Source organism: Podarcis muralis, chromosome 13 (genome assembly GCF_964188315.1).
Source record: "Podarcis muralis chromosome 13, rPodMur119.hap1.1, whole genome shotgun sequence".
Taxonomy (NCBI): Eukaryota; Metazoa; Chordata; class Lepidosauria; order Squamata; family Lacertidae; genus Podarcis; species Podarcis muralis.
This window is the reverse complement of record NC_135667.1, coordinates 15,316,405-15,338,926: the sequence shown is the minus strand read 5'-3', so window position 1 is coordinate 15,338,926 and position 22,522 is coordinate 15,316,405. Positions and strand designations below refer to the sequence as shown.

At 47.2% G+C, this 22,522-nt stretch overlaps 1 protein-coding gene across 2 annotated transcripts; it reads left to right on the top strand.

Moving 5' to 3' along the window:
• Positions 1-1,345: 1,345 nt before the first annotated feature.
• PRSS53 (serine protease 53) lies at positions 1,346-21,044 on the top strand. Of its 2 annotated transcripts, none has more exons than XM_028704146.2 (11): positions 1,346-1,528; positions 7,597-7,623; positions 8,370-8,538; positions 10,011-10,291; positions 11,334-11,500; positions 12,763-12,979; positions 13,201-13,351; positions 14,711-14,970; positions 16,566-16,723; positions 19,019-19,250; positions 20,475-21,044. In XM_028704146.2, the coding sequence occupies exons 1-11, from the start codon at positions 1,405-1,407 to the stop codon at positions 20,522-20,524; spliced, it is 1,836 nt and encodes a 611-aa protein (XP_028559979.2). In that variant the 5' UTR covers positions 1,346-1,404; the 3' UTR covers positions 20,525-21,044. The 2 variants fall into 2 exon arrangements, with proteins under 2 accessions (XP_028559979.2, XP_077774066.1); XM_077917940.1 differs by lacking the exon at positions 1,346-1,528 and adding an exon at positions 1,820-1,924.
• The last annotated feature ends 1,478 nt before the right edge of the window (positions 21,045-22,522 follow it).

The window sequence follows — 22,522 nt, the reverse complement described above, 5'->3', positions numbered from 1 at the left end:
AATTTAATTCCGTATGTTAATATGGTGCTTTATTGTTGCTGTTTCATTTCAATGTTTTATTGGTGCTTTATCCTTCTTATATCCTGCGATGATGTGTCAGGTTTTAAAGTGATTTCTTTATTACAGGTGGCATCTGATGAAGTCATAATAATAATAATAGTAATAATTTATTATTTATACCCTGCCCATCTGGCTGGGTTTCCCCAGCCACTCTGGGCAGCTCCCAACAGTATATTAAAAACACAATAAAGCCATCAAACATTAAAAACTTCCCTAAACAGGGTTGCCTTTAGATGTCTTCTAAAAGTCAGATAGTTGCTTATTTCCTTGACATCTGATGGGAGGGCATTCCACAGGGCAGGCGCCACTACCGAGAAGGCCCTCTGCCTGGTTCCCTGTAACTTCGCTTCTCGCAGGGAGTGATCCACCAGAAGGCCCTCGGAGCTGGACCTCAGTGTCCAGGCTGAACGATGTGGGTGGAGACACTCCTTCTGGTATATTGGGCCGCGGCTGACTTCATACTTGAAGTCACTGATATAAATGAACTTAGGTTAGGCATGGATGGTTGTAAGTAGAGCATCTCCTTTGCTTGCTGAAGGACCCAGGCTCCAGCCCCGACAACTTCAGGTAAAGCTAAGAAAGACTCCTCTGAAGTATTCGACAGCTCCTGCTACTCAGTGTAGACTGAACTGAACTGGTCTTGTGTTCACAAGCTGCTCACTCGGAAAGTGACAAGCAAAGAACAACAGAGAGGCATGCTCTCCCTCCTATTTTTCTCTTTCTCTCTTTTCTCCCTTCTCTCTCCCCCTCAACCCCACAACAAAAAATGACACAGATGGACTGTAATTGAGCTTTATGATTTGAAAACAGAGACACTGAATGTACTCTTGCTACTTATGGAAAATCTTTAAATAAAAATATATTTTTTTATTGAAGGAATGCTTAGTTATTTGTAAATTGCCAATGTTCTGGGAATTAATAGTAACAACAACAACTGTTGATGATGGTTCTGTTGTTGCCATACCACTGAATTTGACAAACATTTATTATTGTTGCTATCAATTATCGATTCTAATAATAATGATTGATTATTACGATAAACGGACAATGCATGTCAGTAGTTCTTCTCTTGTTAGTGTCTTATCCTTTTCCACGTGAAAAAAGAAACCTATCTCTTGCCAAACCACCGTTCAGCCACTGAGACTGTCATCAGTTTGTTTTCCTCTTTCTGTCAGGTCAGCAAGACCAGTGCTATCAATATGCTGCTAAAAGCATAGAGAGTTCCAGGGAAATAAAGATGACTAAATGTGCTTCTTACACACGCAGAGAAATGCCACATTGTGCAAGACTAATGAGGTGTGGTGGGGCGGGGAGACCCAGACTGCCTCCTCCTGCAAGGGCCCCATGGCGCATATAAATCCCAGAACGTGCAGGGAGCGGACAGATACGACGAGAAGATCTGCAAAGATGAGAGGACAGACAAGAAGCTCTGCCAGCGCTGGGCTGCTTTTGCTGTTGGTCCTGACGGGTGAGTTCCTGGGCACAGCCTCTTGCGTGCGCAGCAGAGAGTTGGGTGAGAACGGAATGGTGCACACAGACGGGCACATAGGCAGGCTTGTTGGGGTGGGCAGACTGGGATGGCAGGATAAGTGCCTCCGAGGATGGAGGGATAAAAAGGGCGGCAGGGCACCACAGGGAAGGATGCTCAGCCCGGGAGCCAAAACCAGGATGGAAACCAGCTGGCTGAAAGTGGGCAGTAGTCCCAGGAATAGCTGCTCCCACAATCAATCCTTAAGCACTTTCAGTGTCACAAGACGTTCTGTTGTTTCTGCTGCAAGCCTGGCAAGAGATGAGAAGAGCTGCCCTGCTTTAAATAGGCAGGCAGATGATGGGCAAGATATAGGCAGGATGAATGGATGGGAAGGTAAGCGGATACAATACCTAAGGTGGTTGGAGCTGACGAGAACTGGAGCACAATATCTGGAAGGCTACTGGTTTCCTAACCATACTGCAGATCAAGAGGGGAGAAACTCAGACTTAGGGGGGCAAAAGCGGCCCTCCAGAGCTCTCCATGTGGCCCTTGGGCCACCTCACAGCTGGCTACACCTCTCAGCAGCCCTGCGGTGTGCCTTCCTTAAATGCTTTTGCTTGGGTAGAGGATGGAGCAGCAAGGAGGTATAGAAACCTCTGGTTTGTGTGTGGCTGGAGTGGCCCCTACTGTACAAAAGCAATCACCTGCATGTGGCCCTTGGAAGACTGCCAGCGAGGGAAGGTGGCCCTCTGGCTGGAAACGATTCCCTCACCGCTGCTGTCGATCAATCTTCTGCTAATGGCGCAAGGCGTGGAGAGGAGTTATTTTTTACAAAAAAATAATTATTGGCAACTCTGCAGAGGTTTTGAGGAAGGAAAGACTTCCTCCATTCACTGTGTTGCAACGTAAGTGGGGCAATGGTGGCAGTGATGGTGGTGGCTGTGGTGGTTGTGGTGGCGAGGAGCTTTCCCCTCCTCTGATTCATAGATGAACTTAAGGCAAAGGGCTCAGGAAGACAAAGATTGATGGGGTTGATGGGAGGTTGGATTGCACTTCCCCTTCCCCTTATTGTGACTGATCTCCTGCTCCTTGTGACAGCTGTGCAGCAAGCCTTCCTTCATTATTCCTTTCACTTCCACCAAAGTGCTGGCATCTAAGCCAATGGTGGCAATATCTACAAAATGCCACTTGTCAGAGCCGCTTTGCCTGAAATGAAGAGATTTGGCCGATAAAGCTTTTTCTAGCATGGAGGGACAGTGATGGGGGGGGGGGGAAACTGCAGTCTTCAATTTGGGCAGGGGCTGCTGCCCCAGTTCCAGACATGAGGGGTGAGATGCCACTGAAAGCGACAGAAGTTTAAAGCAACCAAGCATCTTTTTAGTTATTGCTTATTGCTGTGAGATCTTTGGGTGAAGGGCAGGATACCAATTCAATAAAAACAAAAGAATTGTAAGCTTTCACGAGCTACACCCGACTTCAACAGATGCATGGACCGTAATCCTCAGCGAAAAAGGAAATATGTCAAAGTCTGTTAGATAGCCGAGGGCCATGAAAGTTTATACACATAGGGGCGTAGAACATGGGGGTGCAGAAACAGGAGTTAAATGGCAATGGAGTGCAAAAAGGACACAGCCTGTGAAATATGTCAGCTAGAGCTAAAATGTACATGAAATAAGCACAGCTGTCCTTCTTAAGAGTTGCAACTGGTGATAACACTGCCATCTTTGCATTACTAAGCAATTTAACATCTGTAGTAGGACAGGGAACTATTTCCTCTACTGAGACTCAGATAGGATCGAACTTGTTGATAAGTTGCAATTCAGCAGCTTCCTGCTGGAGTTTCCCCTTTGAAGCTCCTTTGGTCAAGGATGGCCATTCAGTTACTCATCATCATCATCATCATCATCATCATCATCATCATCATCATCTATTTATTTATTTATACCCCGCCCATCTGGCTGGGTTTCCCTAGCCACTCTGGGCGGCTTTCAGCAAAAGATTAAAATCATGACAAACTTCTCACATTGATTTCAGTGGGATCTCAGTGTGACTAAGGACTAGTTGGTTAGTTGGTTCGTTGGGTATATATGAAGACAAGATGGAATAATAATAATAATAATAATAATAATAATAATAATAATAATAAATTTTATTTATATCCCGCCCTCCCCAGCCGAAGCCGGCCTCAGAATGGCTAACAACAGTAAAATGATACAACATTCTAAAATCATTTCATTATAAAATTAATTCTAATCAAATTAATGGCAACCATTGGGCTAGAGTTCTGTGAGGATTGCCAAAGGAGGGAGTCAGGCTGTGCCACCTCATTTTGGCCTGGCAATTGCAGGTGATGAGCCTGCGACCTTTCTAGATGTTGTTGGAGGGCCACAGATTTTTCATTCCTGGCTATTGATACTGTTGGGGTGGCCACACTTTGCCTTTAAAAGCTGTGTCATGGGCATGTTCAACATCTCCCTGCACAGAGTTTGGGGAAGTTTGTTCCCTGCTGAATGTTGACCTGCCACGGAGTCATTAAAACCACAGTACCCATGTCAGGAAAAACAAGATCTCGGCCTCATCCAGGTCAGTTGATGCAAGACAGGTCACCCAGCCTCCTCTTTCTCTCCTTTGCCCCTCAAAGCCCCAGAAGCTATTTGTTGGAAAATGTCTGAAGATGAGAACAAACCCAAGTAGATAACATGTGGCTTTGTGCCAAAATAATGTGGTCAACCCTGTTTTTTTAAAGAGAGTCCAGCCTTTCTCCCTGGGAAAGGTCAGGTAACCAAGAAGGATCTGAAACACAGACACACTCAGTTTGCTAGCTGCATAACCTGTTTTTAAATTCCAGAGGTCAAACCTGCAGCTAAGAGAAAAAAGGATCATCCCTGTACACTTCCAAATCATCATTCTCCACCCGGTATTAGATTAAAAGGGCTTTCTGTATTTTAATTTTTCAGCTCAAAAGTCAAAGGTTGCCTTGCACAGAGAGCAGGGGCATTGTGGCAGGTTGCCTAGGAGGGTTGAACCCCAGGTCTTTTGCCCTGGCCCCCAGATCCCCTGTGCACCATACATTTAAAGTGCATTACTCCCCCCCCCCAAAGAATCCTGGGGCCGGTATTTTGTTCAGGGTACTGGGAAATACAGCTCAATGGGGATAAACTACAATTCCCAGGATTCTTTTGTGGAGGTGCTTTAGATGTATGGTGTGCTGGCAGAGAGAATAGTTCCTGGATCCCCTTGATTTCTGTGGTGGATCAAAGTGTTCCTCTGAAGTCACTGGGTACTGGTAGCAATCCCAGTTCCCATGAACAGAATGACAACTGAGGTGGGGCTGAAGGTGCCAATAGTCTGGCCTCTTGTGCAAAGCCTAATTATGATAAGCTGGTACATTATAAATAGCTGTGTTCCAAATTGTTGTGATAAGGAACAGGGTGGCTTCTTTCCTTTCTTTCCTTGCCTCTTCCCTCCTCCATTCCAAGGAAATGCCTGGCACACAGCTGTACAAAACAATTCGGCAGAGGAGAAGTGTTGTTTACCTCAATCTTGGGCGGTCTTCCCTGGCCTGCTCAGATCCAGTTCAGTTCCAGGCAGCTGCTGCAGGTGCCCTTGCCAGCAAAATTTAAATATAATTGGGAAACACTCACACAAAATTGGCATTCATCATTATTTGCTTGCGCATCTTCCCATTAATCAATCGTTGATCCCACACTTGTCAGTGCATTTTCTCATCACAGTTGTGTGTGTTGTTGTTTTTAAATGTGTTATAGTGATAGGCTAAGTCAGGCTTCCTCAAACTCAGCCATCCAGATGTTTTTGGCCTACAACTCCCATGATCCCTAGCTAGCAGGACCAGTGGTCAAGGATGCTGGCAACTGTAGTCTCAAAACATCTGGAGGGCTGAGGTTGAGGAAGCCTGGGCTAAGTCAAGGGAGACCTTTTACTCCTGGAATTGTCAAACCTAAAGCTCCAGGATGCACTTGATTCCCTCCTGCAAAATAGGGGCAGTCTGGAGGGAGCGAAAAGGTGCCACTTGCAGTTCTAGATAGGGGAAATAGTTTTTTAAAAAATTAAAGATCCAAACGCCCTGCAAAGGGAAATCAAGCATAGCAGGGTGTGGAGTAGGCTAGATGGAACCTGCCTCCCTCAGTCACTAAATTTTAACCTGCAAGGGGGGGGGGGTTTGGCTTTAAAAACAAAGGCATATGGGAAAGTATTTTAAAAGCACGCCTGACCCCAGCTCCTCACAAGCAAAGAGCAATCCACTGTACCATAGCAGATCTCATTTAACTGCATGTGTCAACCAGCCTGGATTAAAAAACCAGGAAATGGTCCTAATCTGGGTGAAGGATGTTGACCTTGTGTTATGTGGCAAACTACATAAACAAACACTGCTCGTTCAAATTTGGAGGGAGATTGCCGTTTCCTCTTTCCTGGGGAAAATTTTCGACCGGGCACACAGTGTTGCTTCAGGAAATTGACCCTGGGCGATAGGCGCTGGCTGAGTCACTGTTTGCTAGAGAGCTTTGCTTTCTCTCATGAGAGTGCATCTGACTCATGAAGGGCCAGGAAACAGTGCACTGGGAATGAGATAAGGACTGTCATAATCTCACCAGCCACAGTCTCCTGGATCTTCAACAGCTTTAGAGACCAGAGGAGACACAGGCATGGACTGTCACTCATTTCTAGGACTGTTCCCGCCATTGAAGTAGCAAAGCGTGAAAAGGAAGCTGTGGTGGAAACCATCATGCAGGTCCTACCAGGCCTGGAAGAATTTCTAAGCAGGGATGGGGAGCCTGTGGCCATCCAGTGTGTGGTTGGACTCCCAGGTCCCATCATCCACAGCCAGCATGGCCAATGGTCAGAGATGGAGGGAGCTGGACTCCTGCAATACCTGAAGAGTCACAAGTTCTCCGTCTCAGCTCTTGAGGGCTTCAGCCTGGCTAGGTGGGCCCCTGTGCAGAAAGAAGCTCAGTAGTGGCTGAGATGTTAAGGGAGCAGGGTGGCAAAATAATGGATGGAGACAAATATTGCTAATTGCTGCAGATCATTTGTGGCTGTTAGAGGCCAGTTATGCCTTGTGCTAAAGGGGAAGGGGGAACCAATCTGCATTGAATTTGCATGTGGTAATTTGTATGCACGTTTAGAAATAATTACTTGTTGTATCTTGGTGATAGATACGTCTTTGTGTGCTTGCTCAGTCTGGTGACCAGGTGTTCTTAACTGTTGTTGGGCAACTTCAAGGCTCCTGATCTCACTTTTGATGGTTTCTTGCCTTTAAAGCAGACTTGGACTGGACAGCCCTCAATCAGAGGGCACCTTCCAACAGGGGATAGTCCTCTGGTAGCCCTTCCAGACAGAAAACTGTACTTTGTAAAGAGGGGTGCATACCCCTTATTTAACATGCATGCCACTAAAGAGGGCAGCTGAAGGATCGGAAAGCCAAAGCAAAGAGCCAGTTCCCCCATTGATGTTTTAGGAAAGGTCAGGAAGTCCCCTCTTGCAGAATCAGTCTTGTGAAATTGCAGCCCATCCACTAACATTGCAAGATACTGGAAACTGATGGTTGCAAAAATGTGTAGCCCTTCTGACAGCTGGCTAACAGATGAGTGGACCTTGTGGCTTATCAGCATTCACTCATTCAGCTGCCAGTTAGTGATCAGGTAGACAAAGCTAAGTGGACAAGGCACCAGCAAATGGGATCCAGGCCAGATCCATGCCTGGGAGTGAAATAAAAACATTCACGAAAAACCACAAAAAGCAGAAACCTGCTTTTAAAAAAATGCTGGCTGAGGTTTGTTGTTTTTACTCTGCTGTCATATTCCCAAGGTGATCTGGTGGTTCTGCAGTCTGTGTCTCTCCCTGCCCTGCTGGAGTTTCGGATTACCACTCCCATCATTCTCATCAGCTGTGCTAGCTGGTTCTGATGGGAATTGCAAGCTGAAACATCTGGAAATCACCAGATTTGTGAAGGCTGCCCTGCATTCTCGCTGGCTTTGCATAATGGACAGTGATGGAGCTCAGGGGGGAAACATAAAAAGACTCAACCATTTTTCTCTTTCCACCAGGTCTTCAGCAAGGATCATCTGCCCAAGGTATGTGCCCTGAGCTTAGAACTTTTCCTTATTCTGTTCTTTTTTATTTTATTTGTTTTAAAATCCCACTGTTAGCTGGCCCTGTTAATGATCATAATGTGCTTTTTAGAGTCTCAGAAGAAAAGGTGGTTGTCCGAAGGAGCTTGCAATCAGCAGCTCTGGAGAGATGAAACTTGTCCTTCTTATTTGGCAATTTGATTACATAACGGGCTGAAAATATTTTAAATGATTCACAAGAGATGAATCTGAGCAAAGGGAGTCACACTTCTGTGTGGCTTCAAAGCTATTCAGGAAGTTGACTAAGGGGTTTAGAACAGGGTTGGGAAACCTCGGGCCTGGGGGCCGCACACAGCCCCTGTTGGCTGGACCAATGGTTTTGCAAAAAAGATGGATTATAAACGATGCACAAAAGGGCAAATCTGCCATGCAAACTTGTACCACTTTCAGTTCTCCAAAAGAACCCTAGGAGCTGTAGTTTGAGAAGTGATAGGAGGGTTGGTTCTTTGTCAGGGAATCTTCACATAAACATTATTCGCTGAGAAGAGGTAACAACTATAAGATCCACTCAAAACTGCTATTCTAAACGCTCTTACTAAGGAGCGAGCTTCACTTAATGCAGTGGGACTTAACCTCTGGCTAATTCATGCGTAGGGTTGCATTGTGAGTCGCTAGCTATAGATCTGCTGTCATGACAGGTATTTCTATATGGTGTGTGTGAGTCACCTTGCTCTCTGCTTCCCCCCCAGCACTAAAATGTGGCATTCAAAAGCCCGTTATCCGGATAGCAGGTGGGCTGGATGCCCAGCGTGGCGAGTGGCCGTGGCAAGTCAGCCTCCAGTACCGCGGAGAGCACTTTTGCGGCGGAAGCCTCATTAACGAGAGATGGGTCCTGACTGCGGCCCACTGCTTCTATGAGTAAGTCAAGATGGAGTGCCCCCTCTTGGTACCCACGGGAATTGCATCCTAAAAGGCACCCAGCATCTTCTCTGAAGAGGCATTTTCACCCTTCTCTCTCCCATTGGAGAGAGTCTGTAACCACCTGCAATTTTTCCAAGTACAGTCATGCCTCGGTTGTCGAACGGAATCCATTCCAGAAGTCCGTCCAACTTCTGAAAACATTCGACAACCAAGGCGCGGCTTCCGATTGGCTGCAGGAGCTTCCTGCACTCCATCGGAAGCTGCGTCAGCCGCGTCAGACGTTTGGGTTCCAAAGAACGTTTGCAAACTGAAACATTCACTTCCGGGTTTGCAGCATTCAGGAGCCAAAACATTTGAGTCGCAAGGCATTTGGGATCCAAGGTATAATTGTACTTGTGTTAGAAAACAAACAAAACAAAAATGTTTTGATTGCTTTAAAAAGTGCCTCCATTGAAACACCCTGCAGAATTCTTTTTTTTTTTAAAAAAAGTTTTAGCCTATTAAACTGATTGACAAAACACAGCAACCCTAATATTTATAGACCTGTTGTCATTATCAGTGCATTCCGTGGTTTTAAGCTACCGTATCCAAAGTGAGGCTATTGCTACATACAAACACATTTAAGGCGCTGTAATATCCCCACAACATGGATGGGAAGCTGAAACAGAGAGAGGGGAATTGCTGAGGCTCCCTCATTAAGGAAAATAAGAAGCAGGGCTTTTTTCCAGCCGGAAGTCAGGTCCAGCACACCTCAGGTGGGCACCATTGCCATTATAAGAGAACTAAGGGGACGCGGGTGGCGCTGTGGGTTAAACCACAGAGCCTAGGACTTGTTGATCAGAAGGTCGGTGGTTTGAATCCCTGCGACGGGGTGAGCTCCCATTGCTCGGTCCCTGCTCCTGCCAACCTAGCAGTTCGAAAGCACATCAAAGTGCAAGTAGATAAATAGGTACTGCTCCGGTGGGAAGGTAAATGGTGTTTCCATGCACTGCTCTGGTTCGCCACATGACCCGGAAGCTGTACGCCGGCTCCCTCAGCCAGTAAAGCGAGATGAGCATTGCAACCCCAGAGTCGACCATGACTGGACCTAATGGTCAGGGGCCCCTTTAAGGAGGTGTTTGTGGTGAGTTCCAGCACCTCTCCCAAAGGTTTCAGCCAGGGAGTCTTTTCCAGACCTACCCTGAAATGCCAAGGTTTGAAACTGGGCCCTTTTGCACACAGTTCTTCCTCTGAGCCATGGCTCTTCTCTTATCAACTTGCAGCTGAGGTGAGATTTAAACCTCCGCTGGAGCTTCCAAGTTACAACACACGGCAGAAGTTGAGATGAAAAGAGACTGGCTGGTAGGAAGGAAGGGGGTCATCGCATCAGCTCATGAACAAAGCAAGCAAGGGGCCCATGCGCCCATTCTGCAGATTCAAGAGTGCGCTGCGAGAGATTCTCAAACACTGTCCTTTCTCTTTTCCTCCAGGCTGGGAATCAAAATCTGCGCATCTGACTGGAAAGTGGTGCTGGGCCGCGTGAGACTGACAGGCAGGTCTCAAAGGGGGCTGGAACGCAACGTCTCCGACATCATCCCTCACAAGGACTACGTCAATTACGACAAAGGCGATGACATCGCCCTGGTGCGCCTCAGCGAGCCTGTGAGCTACAGCCGGGACATCGCTCCCATCTGCCTGCCGTATGCCAACCACCGCTTTGCCTTTGGGACGCAGTGCTGGCTGAGCGGCTGGGGAGAAGTTGCCAATAACGGTGAGTGAGGAACGGGGGTCTCTCTGGTCAGAGGGGGAGGAGCATGTGGGTCTTGCTTCTGTGGTTGAGCTGTGGGTGCAGAAGTTTCCAGCTCTGCTTAAAAGGATCAGGCAGCAGGTTGGCCTGGGAGAAGGAGTTCAATTCAGCTCACATCTATCAAATCCATGCTTTCCGAAACTGTACATGAACCGAAACTGCAGCCAGCCTTTGAAACATGTGCTTATCCAGACTTTGCAATGTGGTTGCGCAACCATAGACCCTTTCCCGAAATGCGTGTGTTCGGGGGGGGGGGGAGTGTGCAATAAAATGGGAATATATTGGTGAAAAGAACGTGCAAAAGAGCATGACATTAGGGGAAATTGCTTGCAAAAAATTAGACAAAACTGCATACAAAAATGTGTGTGTTAGGATAAATTCACGCTGAGATGCTGAAGAATTTTCAGGAGGATTTTTAAAAGGGGAAATTCACAAATTGCTGCAGAAACGTAGAGAAGTGAAATTAAGACTGTGGAAATAGGAAGCTGAGAGAACGGAGAAATGACAGATTCTTCCATCCCTAGACTGCCTGGTGATGGAAAAGGGCCCATGCTTGAGAGCCACTGCCAGTCAGAGGAGGCAATACTAGCCTAGGTGGACTAAGGGTTCTACATAGGGCAGGGAGCTTTTTGCATTCCTAATTCAGGTGCTGGCTTCACCAGGCCTTATGGGAAGGGCCATAGTTCAGGAGCAGAGCATCTGCTTCACATGCAAACGGTCCCAGGTTCACTCTATGGCATCTCCCAGTAGGGCTGGGAATGTCCCCGGGAAAATCCCTGGACAGCTGCCAGTCAGTGTGGACAATACTGAGACAGATGGAGCCATGGTCTGCCTCTGTATAAGATCAGATGGTGGTTTCATCAGATCTTTGGCGGTGTGTGTGTGTGTGTGAGGGACCTGTGATTAGGAGCCAACCAACATGATCAGGGGTTGCTCCAAGCATCTTCTGCCCAGCTGCCTGGGACCACCCAATAATATTCTAACTGCGCCCCATGCTCCCCTCCAGTCACCCTGCAGAAACCCATGAACCTCCAGGAGATGACCGTAGACCTGCTGACCGGTGACACCTGCAACTGCATCTACAGCAACCTACGCAACAGGAGGATCGTCAGCCCAGCTCGGCCCGGCATGGTCTGTGCCATGACTCCTGACCGCAAGAGGGGTCCTTGCAAGGTCAGCAAAAGATGAGCGAAACTGTCAAAGGAAGGATGTGGGTGGAGTTGTGCTTCCCAACAAGATAGGCCCTGCCTTGCTAGATCAGGCCTAAATGCTTCACATTTCAAGCAAGTTCATAGCCCTTACGGACATGCAAATAGGAGTTTGTGAGTAATGCCTGGAGAAACATCAGAAGCCATCTGGCAGTTCGGCAAAGCTTTCAATAGTGAAGGGGTGCTGCTGCTTCAGGGCATAGTATAAGTCTCCACCTCTCCAGCACCACATTGGCTAGCATAGATATATCAAGAAAGCAGGTGCAACAGCAAATCCCCATGCATTTATATGCGGACACAAGTATTATTTCAGGGATGGGGAACCTGTGGCTCTCCATAAGGGTTGCTGGGCTCCAGCTCTGATAATCCTTGGCCCATTGGCCATGCTGGCTGTCGCTGATCCAACAACGTCTGGAGGGCAGCAGGTTGGCACAGCTGATTTAGTGGGCCTTACGCTCAGGATGGCATGTTTAAGTTTTGCAGCCTACACTTGGAAAATGCACACTGTTTGAAACATTTGGTTTTCTTGGCGTAGGAACAAGGAGGGGGTAAGATTCAGGTTAGATTCAAGTCAAGAATGCAAAGGATCTTCCTTAAATCTTAAAAGTTTGGGCACTTTCTCCCTGACACGTACAACATCATTGTGCATTCCCCATTTTCCCAAGTATGATTGTGCCAGAGTGAGAGCGACCAGTTTTAGGTTGCAATCCTCCACCCCATATATCTGGGAGTAAATGTCATGGAATTGAAAAGGACTTACATCTGAGTGGGGCTGGAGGCAATGCTAGTTTTACTTAGAGTAGACCATTGAAATGAATGAACACGATGACCTTGGGTCCATTTGTTTCAATGGGTCTAATCCGTTTAGCATTGGATACAACTCTATTTTTTTTCCCTTTTGAGGGTAGAGCAGTGAAGACTAGTGATTGTCTTTGCCATGTCCGGCTAATTGACTATTATTATTATTATTATTATTATTATTATTATTATTATTATTATTATTATTATTATTATTATTATTATTATTTCTATACTGCCCTATACTCGGAGGCCTCAGGTCGGTTCACAGAAAAGATCACAGGAGCCCAACTCTATCCATTAGCTGCCACTGGCGAAAAATCAGCCAACGCCCCTGGGCCATTCGCTAGTGAAACCAGCAGCCAGCAGCCAGCATAGCAACAAAACATTATGCACACCTATGTTACAAAGTTCCTCTTTCCACCCCAGGGCGATTCAGGTGGCCCTTTGGTCTGCATGGAGGATGGCTATTGGTTCCAGGCAGGGATCCTGAGTTTCTCCATGGGCTGCAGACAATTCTTTGGCCCCACCGTCCTGACCGACACCGCTTTCTACGCCGACTGGATCAAGCGTTATGTCGAAAACGCCACCTTTGCCAGCCAGCCCGAACCCCGGCCCAATACCACTGACAAGTACATGTGCACAGGTATGGGTCTTTATCTAGGATTGCTGCAAATATATGGCTTCACAGCATGGGTTGGGGAGTCTGTGGCCCTTCAGGTATCGCTGGGACTCTAGTTCCCATCAGTCCAAGCCAGCATGGCTCCTGGTCAGGGATGGTGGGAGCTGTAGCCTAGCAACATCTGAAAGCATAAGATTCTTCTTATGTTCTTCTGACACCACGTTTTCCTCTGCACCGGTTTCCAGGCTGCGGGGTGATGAAAGCAGACAGGCCTGGCGGAGGGGCAGAAGGTCTCTGGCCCTGGTACGTGAGCCTCCGGCACAAGGGTCAGCACGTCTGTGGAGCCACCTTGATCGCTGAGGACTGGGTCATCACCTCTGCACAGTGCTTCATTGGGTGAGTGGTGATTGCATGGGCAAAGTTTTCCTGGTGGTCTCTGGGCAGGAGAATGTGACATCCTATGTCATGCCAGCCTACCTTGGATTCTTGTTGATGGCATCTTCTCCAGCAGCAGCTTCTATAACCTTCATGGCTTCCCCCATGGCTAGAGCTGCTTATGATGGGGTGAGCAGAGGGTGCTGGATTTTCCCCTCTCTTGCCATTCACTGCTGGTTTTGACTGCTCTCTGCAATATGTTCTTTAGCGTTCTTTTAGGGAAGACATTCTGAAACAATCATAACATAATAATTAAGGGAACCTGGCATCATTGATTCAGGCTGCAGAATAAACTACCCTGAGTGGTTAATCCAGTTAAGGGTTTCTCTGCCTGAAAGCCAGGATGTTGATGGCCTTCTTTTTTGGCTGCTGTATCTTTTCTTAAAGGGATGCGGGTGGCGCTGTGGGTTAAACCACTGAGCCTAGGACTTGCTGATCAGAAGGTCGGCAGTTCGAATCCCCACGATGGGGTGAGCTCCCGTTGCTCGGTCCCAGCTCCTGCCAACCTAGCAGTTCGAAAGCACATCAAAGTGCAAGTAGATAAATAGGTACTGCTCTGGCGGAAAGGTAAATGGCGTTTCCGTGCGCTGCTCTGGTTCGCCAGAAGCGGCTTAGTCATGCTGGCCACATGACCCAGAAGCTGTACACTGGCTCCCTTGGCCAATAAAGCGAGATGAGCGCTGCAACCCCAGAGTCAGCCACGACTGGACCTAATGCTCAGGGGTCCCTTTACCTTTACCTATCTTTTGTTAACAGCCAGAAAAATCTCAACAGGTGAAGCTTTCTCCAGTCAATTTCAGTTGTTGAATTTCTGCCCAATGCCCAGCTGGCCTCCCAGTGGGAAAAAGGCATGGCATATTCTGGCTGCGGAGTGCAGGAAGTTAATCCCACTTAGTCATATAGATAGTATTTGGTCTGTCTTGAGAGCTCAGTGACTGAGGGCGTGTAGATGCAGTGTAGCAGCTAAGAATTATGAAGCAGGGCATCCCCAGGTGAAATCTCTCCTCTGCTGGGTGCATTGGGTAGGTGGCCTTAGGCAAGCTCCTGCATCTCATGTGTGGCATGCAGGTGAGGGGGGTTACCTCACAGGACTGTTGTAAGCATTCACAAGATAACATTTGTGAAGTGCTTCATGCATTCTAAATTGCTCTGCATTTCTTAAGTAGTATTATTATGCCCAGGAGTCCTGGCTCCCCTAATTCCTGACTGTGGCCTCCTGGACCTGTCTTGGCGTGTGCAAACATATCAAGGCCAACCAAGTCCACGCAAATTCTGCAACCCAAATGCATGCTTCAATTCCTCCTGTCTCCTGTTTGCCAGGCTCCAGGAACCCGAGGGCTGGGAGGTGCTGCTGGGTGAGCAGCGGGAAGAGGGCAAGCAGACGTGGCAGGAGAAGAGGGCCATCCAGCAGATCGAACTCCACGGTGCCTATGTGGAGGCGAAGGAAGGTCACGACATTGCGATGGCCAAGCTGTCCCAGCCTGTGGTGTTCAATGACAGAATCCGGGCCATCTGCGCCCCGTACGCCAACCACCAGTTCCCCTTTGGCTCCACCTGCTGGACCCGCGGACGGAGAATCGGTATGTCGGGGAGGAGCATGCTGCGACTGTGCAAGATTATCATCATTATTATTATTTTATTTATTTATTTATACATACATACATACATACATACTGGGTGGCTCCCAACAGAATAATAATAATAATAACAACAAAAAAGCAATAAAACATCAAACATTAAAAGTTTCCCTAAACAGGGCTGCCTTCAGATGTCTTCTAAAAGTCAGATCAGGGGTAGGCAAACTAAGGCCTGGGGGCCAGATCCGGACCAATCGCCTTCTCAATCCAGCCCGCAGATGGTCCGGGAATCAGCGTGTTTTTACATGAGTAAAAACAAAAAAAATTCCTTCCAGTAGCACCTTAAAGACCAACTAAGTTAGTTCTTGGTATGAGCTTTCGTGTGCATGCACACTTCTTCAGATTACATGAGTAGAATGTGTCCTTTTATTCATCTCTGGGTTATTTGTGGGGCATAGGAATTCGTTCATCCCCCCCCAAAAAAATAGTCCAGCCCACCACATGGTCTGAGGGACGGTGGACCGGCCCACGGCTGAAAAAGGTTGCTGACCCCTGAGTCAGATAGTTGTTTATTTCCTGGACATCTGATGGGAGGGTGTTCCACAGGGCGGGCGCCGCTACTGAGAAGGCCCTCTGCATGGGTGGGGAATCCTTTCCTGCCAGAAAGGACCACCTTCTCTCTCTTCCAGAAGCCACGTGTGGGTGTTGGGCAGGGCCAGAAGCTAAAATGAGCAGAGGAACAAATGTTTATTTTGCCCCTGTGCATTACGAGTTGCTTCTGCACACGTTCACACATCCCACTGGACTCTTCATCCAGGCAGGCAAGAAGCACCGTCTGAGTTCCAGTGTGCATTCTAGGCAGGCATGAATATGCAAAGCTGGGCTAGTGAGGAGGTGTGGCTTGGGGGAGAGTCCCTTGCGGGCCTGACGGGAGAGGACTGGAGGGCTGCATTCTGAGCCCTGGGCCTTAGAGTCCCTCTTAGATTCCTTAGATTCTTCCAGGGTTAAAGGGATGGGGGAAAGCGCCACAGTCTTAGGGAGGTGGGACTGGTGACTGGGAGCAGCTACCGAGACCACATAACACCGGTCTTGAAAGACCTACATTGGCTCCCAGCACGTTTCCGAGCACAATTCAAAGTGTTGGTGGTGACCTTTAAAGCCCTAAATGGCATCAGTCCAGTATACCTGAAGGAGCGTCTCCACCCCCATTGTTCTGCCCGGACACTGAGGTCCAGTCCCGAGGGCCTTCTGGCGGTTCCCTCACTGCGAGAAGCCAAGTTACAGGGAACCAGGCAGAGGGCCTTCTCAGTAGTGGCGCCCGCCCTGTAGAACACCCTCCCACCAGATGTCAAAGAGAACAACAACTACCAGACTTTTAGAAGACGTCTGAAGGGAGCCCTGTTTAGGGAAGCTTTTAATGCTTGATGTATTACGGTATTTTAATATTTTGTTGGAAGCCACCCAGAGTGGCTGGGGAAGCTCAGCCAGATGGGCAGGGTATAAATAATAAATTTATTATTATTATTATTATTATTATTATTATTATTAATCATCCCTGGCACGGCTTACCAACTCATGATCTTTCCATCTTTATCTAGATGGCAATTTGAGTTTTCCGGGCAGTGTGGAGGTCAAACTCCTTGGCCCCAAGCAATGCAACTGCATCTATAACAAGACCAGCAACGTGGGGGAAGAGATCCCCATCACCTCTGAGATGATGTGTGCCACGCCCAGTAAAAGCAACATGCTCTGCCAGGTAAGGGGAGGTCAACACCTCTTGTGCTGAAAGGATGTTTGAAACAGATGTGGGAGGGGGGAATATGGTCGGTTATAGCCAAATTATCCCACATTTTGGGTACTAAATATCACCTCCCCCTTCCACTGGGCTCATGGCACAGCCTGCCAGGATGGTCCCTGTTGTGTCTTCCTGCATGTGTCACCAGCAGCAGTGCTTTATGGCAGGGTGCTTTGTGGCAGAACTGCTCAGATGGCAGTTTTGCAGCACTCTGATTCAGCCCTATGTATACCCTGTTTCCATGCACTAATCAGATGAGTTGCAACATCCTCCCTCTAAGGCAGCCTTTCTCAACCCGTGGGTCCCCAGATGTTGTTGAACTACAACTCCCATCACCCCTAGCTAGCAAGGCCAGAGCTCAGGGATGATAGGAGTTGTAGTCCAACAACATCTGGGGACCCACAGGTTGAGAACCGCTGTTCTAAGGTAAGGTTACCAGATTTTTTTCAATGAATCCGGGGACACTTTTCAATTTCAATGGATTTTGTATGGGGACTGATTTGTAAATACAGGGACTGTCCCCGGGAAACGGGGACATCTGGTAACCTTACTCTAAGGAGGTGGATTAAACTAGGCTCTCCAAGGCAGGTGGTTTGCCCTTTTTTTAATTGCAGGGTTCTAACTTCCATCACTCCCAATAACACAACAACAAAACAGGTCTTTGCTACACACTTCTGGTGTCCCCAGATGCGTGTACAGTTCATAAAAAGAAACGTGAATGCTTATAATTTAAAGCCATTTTATACCAGAACAAGAAATAATGTAGAATTTCAGATCAATGATTTTTTAAAAAAATTGTACTGTATAACTTAATGGAACAGTGTCTATCAAAATAATCCTCAGCGTAGAAGCCAAATGCCATCAGAGTAGAAGAGCCTCTAATTTCAGGATAACAAGAAGATAAAACTTTCACCATCTATCAATCTTAAGAGGTGTTTCTATTGCTCAGCTTACGAAATACTTGGAAATTGCTACTGAACTACAGATGCATGGCTGTACCTTAAACACAAAGCCAAGTAAACCCGGTGTTTCTATATAACACTAAGGCATTTCTTCAACAAGTAGGACTAGCAGAGGAGGCAATCCATTGCTTTGCTCTTACATCCCTTGCCCAAATATTGTTCCAGTAGGGCTCACGCAGCAGAATTTCCTTGTGGAAACTCACACACAAAAATGAGAAAGCATTTAGCTGGCCAGTGAAGGATCTTTCAGCCCATGGAGCTGTCCATACTTGGTGTGGTGCTGAAATGCTTATTCTCTAGTTGCGCACAGCTGCAAATTTGGAAGTGCCAAATGTGGTTTTTTTTAGATATTTGAGAAGTCCTGCTGAGAAACTAACTGGTGCTTTCTGTCATTTCCCCCCTTTCCCCCTCCTTTCACACAACATATTTAAATACCATCTGGTAGACTCCTATTCAGTGAGCAGGAATTAGGAGCCCAGATTAAAAGCAGGGACTCCTAGTTGTTACCCATCTTTCATCCATGGCAGTGTCCCCTTTGGAGACTAGGAAATGTGACCCCATGTTTCTGCTTCTGAGTCCTTCCTTTTACTAAGGGATAGGCAACATGATGCCATCCAGATGTTGTTGAACTCCAACTCCCATCATTTCTATTAGCCATGCTGGCTGGGGAGATGATGATGATGATAATTATAATTATAATTTATTATTTATACCCCGCCCATCTGGCTGGGTTTCCCCAGCCACTCTGGGTGGCTTCCAACAGAACATTAAAATACAATAGTCTATTAAACATTAAAAGCTTCCCTAAACAGGGCTGCCTTCAGATGTCTTCTAAAAGTCTGGTAGTTGTTTTTCTCTTTGACATCTGGTGGGAAGGCATTCAACAGCGTGGGTGCCACTACCGAGAAGGCCCTCTGCCTGGTTCCCTGTAACTTGGCTTCTCGCAGCGAGGGAACCGCCAGAAGGCCCTCGGTGCTGGACCTCAGTGTCCGGGCAGAACGATGGGGGTAGAGACGCTCCTTGAGGTATACTGGACCAAGGTGGTGTCCAACAACTTTGGGAGCACACCATGTTGATTACCCCAGTTCACTCACTCACTCACTCACTCACTCATTCTGTTTGTTATTAACTTTCCCCCCAGAGTGACCCAAAGTGACTTACATTAAAACCAATTAAGAATATCCAGTAAAAATCTAAAAACACACACACACACATCTGATTTGGATGGCATCCTGCTCTGTATTTTGGCTCCTGTTGGACTGCTATGTTAATATTTCCGTTCTTTGACCTCTAGGATAGCATCGGTGACCCTCTGGTTTGCAACGAGAATGGGACGTGGTTCTTGGCGGGCATCTCCAGCTTTGGAAAGGGCTGTGGGACTGTGGTCCGTCCAGGTGTTTACACATCAGTCAGTACCTTTCAGGAGTGGATCATGCAACTGTCCTGGTCTGCTTACTTTGATGTGCAGAAGCCTCCTATTCCAGTGGTCAATGACACGGAAACCTGCATGCATGTGTTTCTTTCAAGTAAGGAGCAGCAATCTTGAATATCCTTGTGGTGGTGGGGTGGCAGATCACATAAACAACAGGGACCCTTTCAGAACAATTCAGAATCCATGGGCGTGCATCCCTGTCTCAGAAGCAGTACTAATCTCTGAATGTAACCTGCACCCATGAATGCACTGATTCACCTTATCATCAAGAGGACATTGGCACAAGACATTTAAAGTGTTGTTATACCACTTTAAAGGGACGCGGGTAGCGCGGTGGGTTAAACCACAGAGCCTAGGACTTGCTGATCAGAATTGGCGGTTCGAATCCCCACGATGGGGTGAGCTCCCGTTGCTTGGTCCCTGCTCCTGCCAACCTAGCAGTTCAAAAGCACGTCAAAGTGCAAGTAGATAAATAGGTACCACTCCGGTGGGAAGGTAAAAGGCATTTCCGTGTGCTGCTCTGGTTCGCCAGAAGCGGCTTAGTCATGCTGGCCACATGACCCGGAAGCTGTACGCCGGCTCCCTTGGCCAATAAAGCGAGATGAGCACCGCAACCCCAGAGCCAGTCACGACTGGACCTAATGGTCAGGGATCCCTTTACTTTTATACCACTTTAACAATCATGGTTTCCCTCAAAGGAGACTGGGAACTGTCCGTTGTTAAGGGTGCGGCTTATGGTTTTTTAGGAGACCCCCTATTCCTCTCAAAGAGCCACCATTCTCAGATAGCCCAGCACAATGGCTAGAGCTAGTTGGCAGATGAGAAGCCAAAGGCTGCTCATCTCTCAGCAGAGTCTGCTTCCCTTCTCCCTCCCTCCCTCCCTCTGCAACCTGCAAGAGCTAAAGCTGGAGGTTTAGCAACAGAGGAAAGCTTCCCCAGCCAAATTTCTGCCTGCCTGGTCACTTTTATAAGGATGGCAGCCCTGCTCAAGAGGGCTACATTTGCACCCCATCCTATCCCCTGCACTCAAAGCATGCCCTCAATATTTCTTTCTGTCCCCTAAAGAGCTCACAGTCTAAGCCACCCTGGCATTCTTTCCAGATTCCCCACACCTTGAGTATGAAAGGCACTGGATTGTTTCCAGCCAAGTCCTACTCAGAGTAGACCCGCTGAAAGCAATGAACTCAGGCTAGTCACATCCATGGACTTCAGCAAGTAGGGCTGGCCTAGGATACAATCCATTGCCTTCCTCTTTATAAATCCCATCTCCTGAAGCTATAGGAGTAAATAAACTTAGGCTGCTTCTCTTTTTTTTCAGGATCAAGGGACAAAACACTGACACGGAACAGACCAAACTTGGTTGAATGAAAAACTTGGTGGCATCCCTTCTCGTCCGCCTCTGGTTCTGCCTCCCACTCAAGAAATGATCTGAGAGCATTGCTGGCTCCCACCACACAGCAGAGTCTGGGGAGGCGGGCTCATTCCAGCTACCAGACTGACAGTTCCTTGTTCCTATCTCAGAACAATCCAGGGGGCTGCATTTTGGTTTGTCGGGGGGGACACGGGACGACACCCATCACACCTGATGCCAGCCCTGCAAAATAACACTAAGAGCCCTGCCCTGCTGGGCAAAATGGAGGGGGGGGGGCAGAATATAGCAAGATGCCATTGCTTCTCGGGATATTTCCCCTCTCCTTTCCTAGACTGCATAATTGGAACCAAGAGGCCAGCCAGGTGCTCAGACAATAAGGCTGGCCTCGGACAAGCCCCCCTCCTGCTACCTTTCAACCTACCTCACAGGGGGGGTTGCGAAGGATAAAATGAGGCAGGTATATGAGGACCCTCAGAGCAAGGCCAGAAACTGCCACTTCCATAACTGTCTGCTTCAGGGGGGTGGGGGGGAGACAGACTCACAAGGCCAAACTCAAGGCCATGTCCTGGGCTGGAGTGAATCTGAATTAGCATCGTAACAGGCTGGGTCTGAAACTTTATTTATGTGATGAAATCCAGCTTCTAATCTACAAGCGTAGCTGCCTTTTTCAGAAGGCAGAGTATGAGTAGTATGAGAAGGCAACAGGCCAACATTCCTTTGCACAGGTAGTTTTCCTTGTTCTGTGCTGAACTGCTGCCCACCTTTGCAAAGGGAATTCTAGCAGGGCGGCAGGGCAGGGGATATACAGCACCTCTTATCGGTTTTTCCTAATAATCAGGGTGTTTTATTCTATTTATTTAAATCATCCATACATATGGTGTGACACTACTAAACCAATTTCAGATTTCTAGCTCAGGTGGAAATAGTACTCTCAGTGGTCATTCACCTATAGCATAATCAAATGTACATACTTCCTTTGAGGGCCCAAGAGACGGTGTTTTAGTATCTCAGAAACCCTTCAGTGTAGACTGGCTAAGAGACTGAATTTGGTAATCGTACAATTGACAGAGATGAGTGTGTGTGTGTGTGTGTGTGTGTGTGTGTGCGCGTGCATATTTATCTTAATACTTCATTGTACAAAATAAATTATTTGAAGGTGTGGAACATTTTTGAGAGATCCACTCTTCCATTTCTATGCCTAAGCAGAGAACACAGGCATTTCTGCTCAGAACAGATTTGCAAGTTTCAACTGGGAGGTACAAGGCACAGCAATGTTTCACTGGTGACACTGCAGTTGTCAAATTCTCTCCTGGGGAAGATCCAACACTGTTTTTACACTACTGCTGATTTTTTTATTTTTTTCTACTCTGGAAGGCATGCTATTTTATCTTACAATTGTTTTTGAACTTTTTAATATGGTTTTAATGCTGCTGTGTTTTTATATATATTTATACTTGATCAACCAGATGTTGTACATTGTTATATTTTGGTGTTTTTCGGCAACGCTTCGAACAATTGTGTGGGAAAGGGGGTAATAAATATTTTTGAAAATCCAAGCGCTGTAGTTGTCTGTGCCAGAAAAGCAAAAATTAGAGCCCTCCTCCACCTCAAGAATCCATAACAATAGCTTTCATGGCTGTTATCATTAATGCATTACTATTAAATTTAAGAGCTTGTAGCTATTGATAGTCTTATCCCCATTAATTTTAATAATCCTCTTTCAAAGTCATCCAAAAAGCTCACCATCGCTATACAGTATGTTGCAGGAGCTAAGAACATTTTGTACACCTCTATTGTGTCACCCCTTCCAGTACTCAGGAATAAATTCCACTAAACTTGCCAGAACTGGTTTCTTAATAGGACTGGGCTGTGCACTGATGGGTTGTGAAAAACCCCCAGATTAAAATACGTTGCCTGAGGCAAGCGGCTTGTGTGTGCTAACTCTGGCAACCATTGCCATCCTGGTGCCCTCCATATGTTTTTGACTGGATAGC

Bases quoted from the DNA above. Each gene is read 5' to 3' on its own strand.
- PRSS53 (XM_028704146.2), top strand. From the start codon at position 1,405: ATGGCGCATATAAATCCCAGAACGTGCAGGGAGCGGACAGATACGACG. The intron at 1,529-7,596 runs GTGAGTTCCTGG...TCTTTCCACCAG, and splicing joins TTTGCTGTTGGTCCTGACGG to GTCTTCAGCAAGGATCATCT. The intron at 11,501-12,762 runs GTCAGCAAAAGA...TTTCCACCCCAG, and splicing joins GCAAGAGGGGTCCTTGCAAG to GGCGATTCAGGTGGCCCTTT.